We start from the raw sequence: 17,386 nt of genomic DNA on the forward strand, positions 1-17,386 counted from the left end.
TCTGACTTAAGCCTGTCAGGTTTTAGCACATAGAACATGACAGCACAGTACAGGCCCTTCAGCCCTCGATGTTGTGCCGACCTGTCATACCGATCTCAAGCCCATCTAACCTACACTATTCCATGTGCGTCCATATGCTTATCCAATGGCGACTTAAATGTACCTAAAGTTGTCGAATCTACTACGCTGCAGGCAAAGCATTCCATTCCCTTACTACTCTCTGAGTAAAGAAACTACCTCTGGCATCTGTCCTATATCTTTCACCCCTCAATTTAAAGCTATGCCCCCTCGTGCTCACCGTCACCATCCTAGGAAAAAGGCTCTCCCTATCCACCCTATATAACCCTCTGATTATTTTATATGTTTCAATTAAGTCACCTCTCAACCTTCTTCTCTCTAATGAAAACAGCCTCAAGTCCCTCAGCCTTTCCTCCTAAGACCTTCCCTCCATACCAGGCAACATCCTAGTTAATCTTCTCTGCACCCTTTCCAAAGCTTCCACATCCTTCTTATAATGCGATGACTAGAACTGTACGCAATACTCCAAGTGCGGCCGCACCAGAGTTTTGTACAGCTGCAGCATAACCTCTTGGTTCCAGAACTCGATCCCTCTATTAATAAAAGCTAAAACACTGTATGCCTTCTTAACAGCCCTGTCAACCTGGGTGGCAACTTTCAAGGATCTGTGTACATGGACACCGAGATCTCTCTGCTCATCTACACTACTAAGAATCTTACCATTAGCCCTGTACTTTGCCTTCCGGTTACTCCTACCAAAGTGCAACACCTCACACTTGTCTGCATTAAACTCCATTTGCCACCTCTCAGCCCAGCTCTGCGGCTTATCTATGTCTCTCTGCAACCTACAGCATCCTTCATCACTATCTACAACTCCACCAACCTTAGTGTCGTCTGCAAATTTACTAAACCATCCTTCTACGCCCTCATCCAGGTCATTTATAAAAATTACAAACAGCAGTGGACCCAACACCGACCCTTGCGGTACACCACTAGTAACTGGTCTCCAGGATGAACATTTCCCATCAACGACCACCCTCTGTCTTCTTTCAGCAAGCCTATTTCCGATCCAAACTGCTATATCTCCCACAATCCCATTCCTCCGCATTTTGTACAATACCCTACTGTGGGGAACCTTATTGAACGCCTTGCTGAAATCCATATACACCACATCAACCGGTTTACTCTCATCTACCTGTTTGGTCACCTTCTCAAAGAACTCAGTAAGGTTTGTGAGGCACGACCTTCCCTTCACAAAACCGTGCTGACTATCCCTAATCAATTTATTCTTTCCTAGATGATTATAACTCCTGCCTAATTCGCAAACAAATGCTTCTGTTTTGCCAGAAATAGGCAAAGCATGCAAATTATTTAGAGATAATAGGTACTGCAGATGCTGGAGAATCCGAGATAACAAGGTGCAAAGCTGAATGAACACAGCAGGCCAAGCAGCACCAGAGGAGCAGGAAAGCTGACATTTCGGGCCTAGACCCTTCATTAGAAAAAGTTATTGACTTTTTTTGAAATGATAGAAGGGAAGTGAGGGGCTACATGATGTTGGACACAATTTTCCTCACCATTCACTTGTTCTGTTTCTTCACACTGTCTGCTTGGCAACTGTGCTTCGAATCCGATTCAAAAGTAACCACTTCCAAACATGATCCTGGATGGTCTTCATCCTCACTGATAAAGAACCCAATCATTTGCCCTTTTAGAGAAGGCCCTACTACGGCTGATGATAGCCCAGTGGGTGGGATGGTGCCTAATGGCATGTTTAACACTGTCGTGATTCATGATTCAGTCCCATTGGCATAACAGAAAACAGGGTTCATTTGTTTTGAACACATTTCTGGATCCCCATTAACCATTTCAGATTTTCTCCGTAGGGAAATGCCATCCCTTATTCATGAGCCCAATGAAGACCATCACCAGCCTCCTCTTCTCTGCTCACTGGGCCAGACTGTTAGTCACATATTTGACTGATTATCGGAAATTCCTCCCTCCGTACCAGTTTTTAGAGCAGACACTTTGAAAGGGCACCCAAGGAACTGTGTAGTCACTGACGACGAACGCAGCTCTCCCTTTCACCAAAATGTACTTGTCACTACTGCAGGCTGGAAAGGTGTTACGTCCAACCCCAATTTCTTTAACAGTCTAAAAGAAGAAAGTTGCCAAACTCCCAAAGAAAAGGTGGGATTTCTTCATCTACTCACTGGAGACCCCTTTAACTATGGATATGGAGTCATCATGTGTTATTCTTACCATCTTCAAACCTGTCAATAACAGGCCAAAACGCTGCAGAGGGTAGATGATGTCAGAAAAAGGTTAATCGCCGAAATGTTTTGTTCTCGGTAAATTCCACTGTGAAGTGTTTTCCCATCATCCAACTGGTTGCTGCTTCGCTTTAGGCATGAAATGCTTATTACCTGAAAAAATAGTTCTTGGAAATTATTGCATAACTGCTGATATCGAACAGCTGAGGTTAATTATGCATTCTTATCATTGGTTGACTGTTCACGCAAAAAACTTTCAGCCTCATAAAGCAGTGTATGTTCAATGTGGAAGCTCAGCCTGTCTGCCACACACAGGAGTGAGATTCCTCCGTGCATTTCATCTGTTTTTTAAATTTAATCAACCTGTCCAGCCTAATTGAGTTTTGCGTGGTGTGGTGACAATTAACATTGTGTTGACTTCTGGTTTCAGAAATTGGTAGCAGGAACAGAACTTGGGGGCCTGCGCACTAAAAAAACATTAAATTCCACAGCCGTTTGCCTAGTAATGTAGAAGTGCAGGTTAACAGTCTGGGACCTAAGTTCAGGCCACCCCATGACAGCTGTTGGAAATTAAATTGAATTGCTCTCCATAATTGTGAAACTACCATTGATTGTTGTAAAAATCCATCTGCTTCACTAATGTCTTGTAGAGAAGGAGCTCTGTCATCCTTACCCCATCCGGTCTCTGTGTGAATCTAGACCAACAGCAATGTGATTGAGTCTTAACTGCCCACGGAAATTGAAACTGGATAACAATCACTGGCTAGAAAGAACCACTACCTCAGCGTCAAGAGGTTTCTCTCCCTTCTACTTGTATCTCTGCATTTACATTACATTTTGACCGATTCTCCTTCTGTCTATCACCCTTTGTTGTTTAATGTGACAGTTTTAAAAACTTCCTATCATAACACCCATAATTTAGAATCCTCTAATGAACAAAGCTAGAGGGTAGCATTTTAGGTTACTGGCAAAAGAATCAGGTGACAGGAATTTTTCAATACTGTGGTTTTTATCTGGAAAACACTGACCAGAACATAGAACAATAGAAAGACTCTCACTGTCCACCCTATCTAATCCTCTGATCATCTTTTATGTCTATATCAAATCCCCTCTTAGCCTCCTTCTCTCCAATGAGAACAGACCCAAGTCCCTCAGCCTTTCTTCATAGGGCCTGCGCTCCAGACCAGGCAACATCCTGGTAAATCTCCTGTACACCTTTTCCAATGCTTCCACATCCTTCCTGTAATGGGGCAACCAGAACTGCACGCAGTATTCCCGATGAGGCCGCACCGGCATTTTGTACAATTGCGTTATGACATCATGGCCCCGGAACTCAATCCCTCTACCAATAAAACCTAAAACACCGTAAGCCGCTTTAACAGCCCTATCAACCTGGGTGACAACTTTCAGGGATCTATGTACGTGGACACCAAGATCCCTGAAAGAATGATGGAAGCAGATTTTTAGTAACTTTCAAAAGGAATTTGAATAAATACTTGAACATGAATAATTTATAGGACCTATGTGAAAGATCAGGGGGGCGTAGATGTTTAGATAACTACTTCAAAGAGCCAGCATGTGCTCAGTGGACCAAATGGACATCGCCTGATCTCCAGACACCTCCATTCTCATTTAGTGTATCCATAAAAGCATTAAAGTTGAAGTTAATCCCAAAAGGGCCTGAATATTTCCAGTTCTTGCTTTCCCACGTGTGAGTCTTCTAAGAAGGATCAATAAAAATAACAATAGTAACCAGGAATCCTGACATCATTTTTGCCCTCCTGACTCAATAGCCGTGAAGCCACTAATTGTGCCTCACACTACTCCAGTTGAGGACTTGAAACTATGCTTGAAATCTTTTGGTTTATTTTGATCAGCTACCAATAATTTAGTAATTGAAACATGGGAAATGCTTTTCACATTGCTAAACTTAGTCTAATTCTAATTAGCCTGTAGTTGTGTCGAGAAGTACTAGTTTATTTTAAAATATAAGCTCTTTGTAATATTAACTTTTGTAACGTTGCCTTAATCCTGTTTATCCTCAAGTATTTGTAAACCAAAATAACAATTGCATTCTGAAAAATTCCACCAGTCTCGGTTAGGACTTAGAAGGTGTGTTGTGTCTAGATCCTGTTTACTTGCATTGTATAATCATAGCCCACACTTATTGTTTGCCATCTTGTATGTGACTGCAGTTTTTACTTTTTCAGCCAAAGAAGCCCAAAGCCCCAGACAACCCTTTCCATGGCATTATCTCCAAATGTTTTGAGCCACACCTCTATGTTTACATTGAATCACAGGATAGGTGAGTTGAAGACTCAGACATTCAGTAGTTATCTAATGAATGTTATAAGCTAGCATTGCAGTTTGAATTGGTGAAGAATATTGAGATCAAAGTTATCGCTCATTTTGCCCAGGAGACTGAAGTTCAAGGGTTAGCAACTTATCTGTCGATGGGAGAAAATTTGAGAACTAAAAATGTACCTTTTGTTTAGTTGCCAGAACAATGGTGTGAACTTTCAGATCTTCAAAAGCTGCAACATTCTGCCTTGATTCATTTTAGTGCACCTAACCAAGTAAGATATAATCCAGGAACTGACCTTCCCAAATGGGATCAAAAGTGAAATGTTCACTTGAACTCTTCTCCATTTCTGAAGCCTTCTAATAATCAGCCAGGAAGGAAATCACTTTAAACTTCACTTAATTCGGTATTGGTCACTTTGTTAAAACCTGATCTGGCAGTAAATATTCATCCTCTGAAGCCTACACAATTTAATGCCTCCACATCTTGGATCATTGTCTGCTTGCAGTCACTTAGAATTATTGCACTTTTAAACTAAATAGCAACAACAACATTTGTCTTAGGTGCTGTCCACGGTCTTTATTGTAGCTTCTTATGTGGCTCAGTGTTAAATTTTGTATGGGAATGTTCCCTTGAAGCAGCTTGTTAATTTTAAAATTTATTAAAAGGTTGTATATAAATCCAAATTATTGGTTGCTTTAAATTGATGCAAGTCAAGAAGAAGACAAACCCATTTACAAAATAGCTGACTTCTAGTTCCAAAGTAAATGTCTCAGGTGTTCAATTATCACTGTTTGTTTATTTTAGCATTTTAACATTTTTAATTGTTCATGTTCCACAAGAAAACAGTATTGGCTCAACAATTACATATGTTTCATTGTTGATCATCAATTAATAATGTTGATAGAGTGGGAGCAAAGGAAACCTTTTTAGTAGGATATGGCTTCTGAAAGGACAGCCGTTGAAAGACAACTGAATAAATTCCACCTTCACAATGAAGCGTAGGAGGAAAAAAATTAAAAATTAAAACAAAATGCTAGAAATACTTAGCAAGTCTGGCTGCATTTGTAGGGAGTGAAACAGTCAATAATTTGAGACGAACATGATACTTCAGAAATAAAGAAGGAAGATGGTCCTATTCAACTCAAAGCATTAACCCCTTTTCTCCCTACATATGCTGCCAGAGCTGTGAAGTATTTTCAACAAACAGAGATACTCAGAAGGTCTGGTAGCACTTCTGGAGAGAGAAACAGAATTAATGTTCCAAGTTGAGTATGACTCCTCTTCCACCCTTTTTTTTCGTCTACTGTCTGATTCAGATTGCCAGTATCTGCAGTATTTTGCTTTCATTTAGAAAAAAATTAAACTGGATTCACCCACAGTGTTGATTCATCTTCTATCAAGATGTAACTCTGGAGAGTTCAGACCGTCGCTATGTTAAATGCTGAACTTATTATTTTGTAGATTAGTACTTTTGCTGTTTCAAATTGTGCTGCAGTTTTCAACTAAATTGTTGTCATGATGAATTGTGTCTTTAGTTGGCTTCATTCCTCTGCATATGAAACACTAGTAAACGTTCTCCGAAACAGAAGTTATTGCTTAGCTGCTGTTCCTTGTGGCAAAGTGCTTAAAATGCTCAATTATGTTATAATTGGTTTTCCCATAAATTTTCTTATAAAGGTGATGTTGTGAGTACTGACCAGAGAAACCTTTGAAACAATTTTTTTAAAGAGTGACCAAAATTAAATTGTGCAGATCAAACATGATGTGAGGCAGTTAAACAAGTTCGGAAACTTGGTATTCCATTACTTCTCATATATACTCACTTTTTTATTTTGAGAAAAACGGCTTGTAAAATCAGATCTGGCAGAAATGCGTAATGTGGGTTTTCCTGGAACTGTGGATACATAGAAAAGCAACTTGAGAAGCCAAGACTTCTGCTTAAATTGTTCTGATTAACTACTGGGGAGGAGTGAATTATTTACGGCTGGGCCAGTTTACGGTGGGATGCTCCCCTTTGTGAGAAATAAATCCTATATTTAACATGCCAAGCTGAGACATATTAAATCTATTTTAATTTTAGTAATCTGAACATTTCACAAAGATATTCTGTTTTATTTTCAATGTTCTCACTACTACCAGCAAATAGGATATTACATTTAAACTCAGGCCTAGGTACTATTGAAGTTTTTAAAATCTAAAGTAGAAGTTGTTATTGTGTGTAGTTTTAGTATTACACGCTACTTTTCAGTATCCTGTTTGGTGGGCTATGGTGGTATTCCTTTTAGTATATATCCAAAACACACTTTCCTGTACTCTAACTTGCACCAGATCCCACTCACCCATTGCCTTTGTGCTTATAACCCACATTGGCATCTAGATGTGTATCTCTGGACCTGGACCTGTAGAGCTTTCATCTGCTTAGCCCTACAGTCTGGAGTTGTCTATTTAAACCTGTCCTCCACTCTACATCTCTTCTTTGAAGACACTGTTTAAAACTTATTCCTTCGGCTAAGCTTTTGGTCACAATCCTAATGTATAACTCCATGTCAATAAATGTGGATCTGAAAAAGCAGATCAGTCTGTCGAAGGGTTTCGGCCTGAAACGTTGACTTCCCTGCTCCTTGGGTGCTGTCTGACAGCTGTGCTATTCCAGCTCCACATTTATTGACTCTAGCTTCCAGCATCTGCAGTCCTTGCTGTCCCTAATTCCCTGTTAACTCTCTGATACTACCCTGTGAAGTTTCTTAGGAATTTTTTTTATAGCTACAAGCACTATCGAAGTGCAAATTGTTGATGTCGAAGCTATCAGCTTAAAGTCTCAAAATTTACACAACTGAGTAAAATCCAAGCAAATTGGTTGATGACAAAAATGGAATAAGATGTCATGGCCATTTAAAAGCTAAATGAATAAGCTCCTGAAGTGTCAAGCAATGGAAGAACCCTCCCATGGCATTATCTCCAAATAATTTGAGCAAATACTTAGGAAGGTGGGAGTAGTGTAGATAGTTCAACACAGATTTGATGGGCCAAAGGGCCTCTTCTGTGCTGCATGACTGTATGACTAAGATGGAAATGAAATAGTATATTGATGTGTGACCACAGAGACGCCGAGGACAAGTGGTATAATTTTGTGCCAAGAGAGCTAGTGCATCAGGAAGGGTTTCCTGCAGCGATACTAAACGCATCCCAAGTTGTGTAGCAAGTACCTGGTTTCAAAATGGCAGAAACTCCCTTTGTGCCATTATGAGCAGCCTCATAATTGTATCCTTGAAGGCCCATCCAAGTTGGTGTTGGGCCAGACTGGCCTCCATTTTAAAGTGAACTCTGGCCAAAAATGTATTCCTGTTATGGTGAGCAAGTCAATGACTTATAGTGAATGATTGTATCTCGAAGTGTAATGCATTTCATTAAGGTCTTTAGTTGGTGATACGTGATAAGCTTCTGATTTTATGTTGATATTTTACTTAGCTGGGTGAAGATTTAGTTTGAAATGGGAAATTATGTTTAATTACATCAACAAGTTGGAAACTTAAATTACCAATTTAGATTTTTAAAAATTGACCTGGGCATTTTTCTCTCCCTTCTGTAGCCTGATTTTCCAGACTAACATAATGAAAGCTGTTTTACCCGTGCTGTAATTGTCCAGTGTCACAATTATATGCCAGAGTTTTCACAGGACATAGCTGTGTGGAGTCCCTGCAAATGCATAATGTTTCCTTTGTTAGTCTTATACTTGTTTCCATACACATGCTGCATGGTACACACCAGACCAAATTTTGCAGACTCAGTTATTCACTTTCCATGATGAGATCGGGGGGAGGTGGAGCAGGAGAGGCTCTGTTTCAGCATTCAGAAGTACTGCATTTTCAAGGCAGAAAAAGGCCAGCTAATGGTATGGTTGTAACTACCTCACAAACCACAACGTGTGATTTATATGTTACTGGTAGATGCAATCATTTGGACTTGACAATACACAACTACTTCTCAAAAGTTGCTTGCTGCTGCCAGAGTGCTGTCTTTAATGAGTACTTAAAAGTCACACTGACCTGCAACAAAACTGCTAATTCCTACCACTTTTTATTTGTTATCCATGTCTTTTATGATCCAATATTTCCTTCCTTTTATCTCCTTTAAATATATAAACAAGTTTATGTTAGAACTCCTAATCATTGAGCCATACAACACAGGAGGGAGCCATTGACCGACTGTGCCTTTGTCATCTCTTTGGTCAAGCATCCATTTAATCCTACTCCCCTGCGCTTTCAACATAGCCTTGAAATGTAACTTTTCACTTTAAATACTGATGCAATTATCTCCTGAAAGTTACATCAGCTGTTGAGTCTGCTTCCACTGCCCTTTTAGAACACCACTAGTTTACGGTCCCATACTGCGTCTGGTTCTTCTCATGTGTGTTACTGGTTAGAACATAGAACATAGAACAGTACAGCACAGAACAGGCCCTTCAGCCCACAATGTTGTGCCGACCATTGATCCTCATGTATGCACCCTCAAATTTCTGTGACCATATACACGTCCAGCAGTCTCTTAAATGACCCCAATGACCTTGCTTCCACAACTGCTGCTGGCAACGCATTCCATGCTCTCTCAACTCTCTGCGTAAAGAACCTGCCTCTGACATCCCCTCTATACTTTCCACCGACCAGCTTAAAACTATGCCCCTCGTGCTAGCCATTTCTGCCCTGGGAAATAGTCTCTGGCTATCAACTCTATCTATGCCTCTCATTATCTTGTATACCTCAATTAGGTCCCCTCTCCTCCTCCTTTTCTCCAATGAAAAGAGACCGAGCTCAGTCAACCTCTCTTCATAAGATAAGCCCTCCAGTCCAGGCAGCATCCTGGTAAACCTCCTCTGAACCCTCTCCAAAGCATCCACATCTTTCGTATAATAGGGCGCCCAGAACTGGACGCAGTATTCCAAGTGCGGTCTAACCAAAGTTTTATAGAGCTGCAACAAGATCTCACGACTCTTAAACTCAATCCCCCTGTTAATGAAAGCCAAAACACCATATGCTTTCTTAACAACCCTGTCCACTTGGGTGGCCATTTTAAGGGATCTATGTATCTGCACACCAAGATCCCTCTGTTCCTCCACGCTGCCAAGAATCCTATCCTTAATCCTGTACTCAGCTTTCAAATTCGACCTTCCAAAATGCATCACCTCGCATTTATCCAGGTTGAACTCCATCTGCCACCTCTCAGCCCATCTCTGCATCCTGTCAATGTCCCGCTGCAGCCTACAACAGCCCTCTACACTGTCAATGACACCTCCGACCTTTGTGTCGTCTGCAAACTTGCTGACCCATCCTTCAATTCCCTCGTCCAAGTCATTAATAAAAATTACAAACAGTAGAGGCCCAAGGACAGAGCCCTGTGGAACTCCACTCACCAACCTTTCTGCCACCGCAACTAGTTTGTTTTTTTTACAGTTCTTGAGTCTGTATCTCCTGAATAGGGTTAGCTATCTGGATGAAGTCAATTAGATGCAAATCTGTTCTCTTTCTGATCAATAATATAATCCATATATAATGTTTTGCTGATGAAACAGTATTATTTCCGAAAAAGTAATTCTACATTTTAAATAATTACCAATTACTACAATCTTTCCGAAATTCGTGTCTGTTCAAGAGCTAGACCTTAAGCATCAGCTTCCCCTATATTCAGCTACGTATTGCTGGTAACAGTGAGTCCATACTACATTATTGGCTCCTGTATGTACAGGAGGAGGAATGTGCTCAATAGTGACCGAGATCGGTGAGTGGTAAAAATAGCCTTTTTATTGAGCATCCACAGTGGCATAGTTCGAGGCAGTGATGGAATCTAAAGTACAGTTTTACAGTAGCCTCTCTTATACACAGTTTTTACATACATTAAAATTTCAGCATGATGGTGTCACATAGTTGCATCTATTGTACACAAGTTTGTGTGACACATGTCCTGGGGAGGCAGGACCACTGTGATTGCATCTTGATCATCTTGAATGGTTTCCATGGGGAACTTAGTGTATTGGAGTACTGTAATCATTACTTTGGTTTGTAAAAATCCCTATGAAGACTGCATGGAGACTTAGTATTTCCGGCAAGTAACAGGGCAAACCAAAATTGCAAAAGTGGCCTCAAGTTTTGTTTATTGGTCTTGAATCACCCTTTTAAGGTATACCAAAATGGCAAGTAGGGAATATTTGTCTTGTAACAAGTGCATTCCTGGAAACATGGATGCTTTTTTAACACCTGAGTTTCTAAATTTATATTTTGCCAAGAATCCTTGATAATAGTGTGCTTGTCTACTTTCAACTTTGGTTGTTCCAACACTTATTTTGCTGTTTGTGAATAATAAATAGATTTAAACATGTCACCCAAGCACCTTTTCATTTCTTCATGAAAATTATTTCCTCAAATTATTGATGCATCAATAGAGGAATATGTTAATCATTTAATGTGCCTTCGTATAAACTCTGTGTAAATTGGCAAAGATTTATTCTAATGCAAATGTTCTGTTCCAGTTCCTTAAGATTTACATAGTACATAAATAAGATAAGAACATTAGAATTAGAAGTAGAAGTAGGCAATTCAGTTCCTCAAACCTACTCCACTATTTAATAGATCATGGCTGATCTTATTTGAGTCTCTGCTGTACTCTCCTGCCTATTCTCCATCACCATCTAACCCATTACTAATGGAAAATCTGTCGATATCCTGAAATTTATTCCATGTCCAGACGTTCATTGCACTCTGGAGTAATGAATTCCAGATTCACAACCGTTCAAGAGAAGTAATTTGTCCTCATCTCTGTTTTAAATCTGCCACCCCTTAACCTAAACTGTGACTTATGATTTTAGATTGACCCAGAAGTGGAAACATCATCTCTACATCGACTTTGTCAATTCCCTTTTAGCGTCTCTCATAGCTCAATTGGATCTCCTCTCATCTATGTAAACGCTAGCAAGTAAAGGGCCTAAACTGCTCAATCTGTCCTCGTAAGACAAGCCTTTCAAGTCTGGAATTAATCTAGTCAGTCTTCTCTGAACTGCCTCCAATGCAATTACATCCTCCTTCCAAGTAAGGGAATCAAAACTATATATAGTATCTTGCACAGTCACAACAAGGCTTCCCTACTTTTATACACTGTTTCTTTAGCAATAAATTCCAAAATGTCATTGCCTGCTTTACCTCCAAACTTTCTGCAACTCATGTGAGGATGCACAGATCCTTCTGCCCCAAAGTATTTTTGAAGTTTCTGTACATTTAGGTAACAAATTGCCTATTTATTCTTCTGACCATAATGGATGACATCACACTTATCCAGGTTAAACTCCATCTGCCAGGTTCTGGCACTTTTACTTTGCTTAGCCATTTCATTTGTAAGTTTCTTAATTTCTTTAATTGCAATTTACTTTCCCACCTATTTTCATGTCATCTGCAAGTTTGACTACAGCACACGCTACCCCCGAAACAAGCCATTTAATATAGATTGTAAATAGTTGGGGCTCAAAGACCGAAACTTGTTGCACTCCCCAAGGAACAGCTTGACAGCAAAAGAAAGCTCATTTGTTCCGACTCTCTGTTTTCCGTTGGTCAGCAATCTTGTATTCAAGTTAATATATTACCTGTAACTCTACGCGATCTTACCTTGACTGAATTTATTCAGAAGATTTTTTTATTGTTTTTGGAAATTCTGCATCAGACTTGGATCTTAAATCAGCTTCATTATGTCGCCTTTATTTCTAGAACTTCGATGTATAAACAATGGACCAATTTTAAATGCAGGCTTTCTGTTTGTCTTATTGATGCAATTTTTGCATTTTTAACCTTCAATTCTTGAGAGAAATCGGCAGTTTTCTGTGAGCTCTTCCCAAATGCAAAAATGATTGTACTCCAGAGTGGTCTGCATAAACTGCATAGTGCATTTTGAGACATTGCAACATAAGACATTGTATAAATGAAACACATTATTTCACTTTCTCGCTTTTCTCTCTCTTTGTTTTTTTTTCAGCTTTAACTGAATCTGATACATGACAACCGTTCCTGCATGACTTGGGGCACTCTACTTTTTGTTCATCAGTCAATGTATTTATCCATTATCTAACATCCTGAGGAGCTGCACCTTTCCAGTACTGTAAAATAATCCTCATTGCCAAGATTAAACCCAAATGTAACTGATGGGCCCCTCGAGGGATGGTCTGAGTATGACCAATTTAGCACTAATTGCTAATGTGCATTTAAGAATATCTCCCAGAAATAACTGGTACTTACGTTCAGAAAATTTCTGTGGTTGGGCAACATGTGGGCACTATTAACCTTCTTGCTGGCATATTGCCAGAGTTTCTGATTGTAGTAACCTTACGGTTAAAAGCTGTGCTGCAGATACATAACATTAAATTAGACTAAGTCTGGTTTTGCATCAGTCCTTTGTAATGTTCTAACCAGCCTTTTATCTGAAGTTTTCTACCATTTTTTTGTAATGCTGTTTTGATTCTTGGCTTACACATACTGTTCTTCCTTTGCTGAAATCTGTCTGTTTGGTATTTTGTGAAAAGGGCATCTCAAAGGAGCATTACTAAATTTTTCAGGCACATCAAGAAGCAAATTTTACCCTTGTGTATTTGTTGAAAGAAAAATGTACTTTTTTCTTTAATTTCTTTTGGTGAACTAACAATTCCCCATTCCTATTCTTCCTGAAGATGTTGGCTCTGTTGGGTACAATTCTATAGGCACCAGGGGTCTTCCTGCATTACTGAAGCAGCCATTATCTATGAGGGCTTATGTAGAATGAGCAGCCTTTTTAATCATTAGTGACTTTTACAGTTCTGGCAGATTTTGTATTCACGTGGTATCCAAAGAAGTGCACTTCAGACAGGGGTTCCTGAATAGTAATCAGGATCATAAATTCTGGCTAATTTTCATCTCCCACTAGTGTCTCTATCACTGCCCTGACTGAAGTTAGACAATTCAGTGCAGAACAGCAATGAAAGCTGGAAGCTACCTGGTCTGTAAAGTTCTGCTAGTCATTGGATAACCTTGACAGCTGCATGGGGGTGGGCAGGTCAAAGGATGTAATTACCCCTATGTGCTTGTGACAAGATACTGCATTTAACTTTCATTGTCAGCACCTCATTCTTGCTTCTGATCCCTCATGTAAGTAGAACAAGGAAGTAATAATAAAGGCAGAATTTCCATTATAAAATGTCTTCATGACCTTCGGGGTGTCTCAAAATACTGCCAATTAAATACATTAAAGCATAGCTATTGTAACGTAGGAAATGCACCATCCAATTTGAGCATAACATGTTATCACAAAGAACAATGTGATAATGACTGGACAGTCCGTGTTTGTGTTAGCTGAGGGTTATAAACAGCTAGGCTCCCTTGCTCTTCAGGTAGTTCCCTAGGATCTTTTACACCACTTCAGAAGGCATACAGGGCTTCAGATAAATAACTCTGTCAAAAATGGGACGTCCATCGGCTCAGTCTTCCCTTTGTCATGGCTCGCCTGGCTTTTGTGCTCGGCTCTCTGGACAGAAACTTGAGTGGGAGCTTCAGCTAACGCCACAGTGTGTGTTGCTGGCAGCCAAGTTAAGTCCCTAAGTCAGAAAGCTTGTGAAGTTGGTGAGCTGTTTGGGAGGCATCCACCACACAGTGAGCATAAAAAAGGAATGCGTTACAGACTTGTGCACTTAGGTCCAGGTAAGATTGGCTGCTTTGTTGCCATAATCTTATCTCAAAGCTTTCACAAGCCCTCCGCATGATGTAGAGGTGCTGGTGTTGGACCAGGGTGGACAAGGTCAGAAGCTACATGATACCATGTTAGCCACCAACAAGTTTATTTGAAATCACAAGCTTTTGAAGCACTGCTCCTTCATCAGGTGACTTTGCCTGACAAAGGAGCAGCGCTTCGAAAGCTGGTGATTTCAAATAAGCCCTCAGCAAGTTGAGAAGATTTGTATGCCAGGTACATCATTTCCACCAATAATGCCACGATACTTCCTATCTTATGAAGTCCCAATTCATAATGTTTCATCACATGAATAAGTGCCACTTTTTAGTATTCTCTGTGTTTAGAATGTTCGTTCTTGCTCTTTTTCTTCCCCCCCCCCCACCTTGCTTTCACGTGTGTAAAAGGCAGCACAACTCTACCTGCCACTAACTACTTGATTTAATAGAAAACACTGAAGTAGGAAGATATGCACCCTCTCCAAACTGTTTCCTTTCTGTGCATCATGTGAAACTGAACAAAGAAAGGAAGTACATTTACAAGATAAATTAGTGAAGTGATCAAGCTGGATCAAGTGATCAACCTTGCCTACTGCTTGAACTGCCAGTGCACTAGCATTGAAATCGTTTCCAATTCAATTTCAAGCACTCGATTAGGTGGACCAGATTGTGGAGAGGATCCATTGGATAATAGAAGATTGTGGCCTATCTAACTTGGTATAAGAATTCCTTAGAAACATCAAAAACACAACAGATTAGACATTAAGGGGAGAAGGCGAGCTAACGTTTTAGATAGCTACTCGTTAATCCGAACTAAGGTGTGACCATTTGTTTTAGCAAGGTTGGAAAATTAGGAGATGATGTATGGAAACTGTATGGGGAGGCAATGCCTAGTGGTATTATTGTTAATAATATTGTTAGTATTAGTAATTAATTATTGTTAGTAATACCACTAGGGCAATAATATTGCTTGACTCTGTGTTAATCCAGATGGTGGAATTTGAAGTCAATAAAGGAAATCTAGAATTTAGAGTCTAATGATGACCATGCCTCGAAAAACCCATCTGGTTCACCAATGCCCTTTAGGGAAGGAAACTGCCATCCTTATCTGGTCTGGCCTACACGTGACTGCAGACCCACAGCATTGCAGTTGACTCTTAACTGCTGTCTGGGCAATTAGGGACGAGCAATAAATGCTGCCTGGCCAGTAATGCCCTCCGCCCATGAATGAATTAAGAAAAACCCTGCAGTTAGATCTAATTCTTTGAACTTTGGTTTATAGAAAGCTGCTTTCTGGCACATTTTATATGCACTAATTTCCCTCATGCTATATCACGCATGTAATCAGGAGCATTTTCATGCCTCAGTTGTATCCCAGATCCTTATTTCAAACGTCTAATATTTTTTATTTGTTTTTCTCTTTGCCAGGAATCTCAGTGAACTGATTGATAGGTTTATGGCAGATTTTAAAGCCCAAGGCCCTCCAAAGCCTAACACTGATGAAGGGGGTGCCGTGCTGCCTAGCTGTGCTGATCTGTTTGTCTACTACAAAAAATGCATGGTGCAGTGCTCACAACTCAGCACTGGAGAGCCGATGATTGCTCTAACCACCATATTCCAGAAATACCTGCGAGAATATGCACTGAAAATCCTCTCCGGAAACCTGCCAAAGTGAGTATGAAATGGCCTTTAAATAGAGAGGCAAAGGATTTCCTCTGTAATCAGCAGCAAATGATTACTTGATTTCAAATCTGCAGTAATAACATCCTAAATCGGTGTAATCCCTTTTAATTAGCTACATTCCTAAATGAGAAGCCCTATATATACTGTCCAGTAAAATTGAGAATATTGGAAATTTAAGACCTAGAAATTGTCATTAGAACAAAGAGTTCAATCCGATATGGGCCATTTTATAATTCTTAAGCTCTATTCAAGATTAATTTCCAAGTTGAAGTTTGTTCATGTCCACTTTTTTTACATTAAGTTTCTAATATAATGTACTGGGGTGATTGTTGAACTTTTCATCTTTTGTGCAGAAGGGCAGATTTTCTTCTAGCTGCAACTGGCATTAATGTTTGTCTAGGCACAGCATGGGAAGACTCAGTAAATCGGATGCAAGCAGAAAGAACAACTGGTCTTAATTGGAATGGATTGCAATCATTTTCACCATATATGGCACTACACAGATTCAGATTGCCAGGTTGTGTGCACATTTTTGGCAAGCTTTCTGTTCAACATTGTTCTTCGGAACCAGCAGTTTTATTGAATCTGAAGGTCCTAATAATGGTCAATGGGTACAGTTATTTGAAAGGAATGCACTGTTTTCCTATGTAGCAAATGGAAAAATTCTTTATCTTCCTTTGTGCTTACAGTGACATTGGGATATGATTAAACAATGATGTTTAAAATGTAAGAAGTTCAATAGGTACCATACAGCGATGATATCGTGATTACAATGGTGAGCTTTGAAGCTGAACTGCACTTTTTTGGAGAACCCTGTTGAGTCCAAAGCATTTCCCTCATAGAGTGAGCCAATGCTTAGGACCTGTTGGTCCAGGGACACTTGAGATCCTCCAGTGGCTGGCCAGGTGACAGCATGGCGAACACTTAGGGATAGTTGTTCTTGTCTACTCTGTTAAAGAACACATGCAATATGAGGAAACCGTGTGAGGAGAGAAGGGCAATAAAAAATGGAAAATTCAGTTTGAAGCCTGTTAATTAATGAAGATTTCATAGAATCATGGAATCCCTACAGCGTGGAAACAGGCCTTTTGGCCCAACAAGTCCACACCGATCCTTGGAGAATCCCAAAAAGACCCATGACCTGTGACTCACCTAATCTACACATCCCAGAACACTGGGCAATTTAGTATGGCCAGTCCACCTAACCTGTACATCTGTGGATTGTGGGAGGAAACCGGAGCACCCAGAGGAAACCCACGGAGTCCCAAGGAGAATGTGCAAACTCCACACAGACAGTCACCCAAGTTTGGAATCGAACCCGGGTCGCTGGTGCTGTGAGGCTGCAGTGCTAACCACTGAGCCACTGTGCCGCCCAAGAA

At 40.1% G+C, this 17,386-nt stretch overlaps 1 protein-coding gene across 1 annotated transcript in view; it reads left to right on the forward strand.

The window, feature by feature from the left end:
* vps53 (VPS53 subunit of GARP complex) overlaps positions 1-17,386 on the forward strand; it is a 226,629-nt gene that overhangs the window by 111,812 nt on the left and 97,431 nt on the right. Inside the window, exons 13-14 of the mRNA XM_059655282.1 lie at positions 4,502-4,596; positions 15,753-15,995. Of these exons, the coding sequence (XP_059511265.1) occupies positions 4,502-4,596; positions 15,753-15,995 (338 nt within the window). The remainder of the gene's footprint in view (positions 1-4,501; positions 4,597-15,752; positions 15,996-17,386) is intronic.

The sequence above is a fragment of the Stegostoma tigrinum genome, chromosome 27 (genome assembly GCF_030684315.1).
Source record: "Stegostoma tigrinum isolate sSteTig4 chromosome 27, sSteTig4.hap1, whole genome shotgun sequence".
Lineage (NCBI taxonomy): Eukaryota > Metazoa > Chordata > Chondrichthyes > Orectolobiformes > Stegostomatidae > Stegostoma > Stegostoma tigrinum.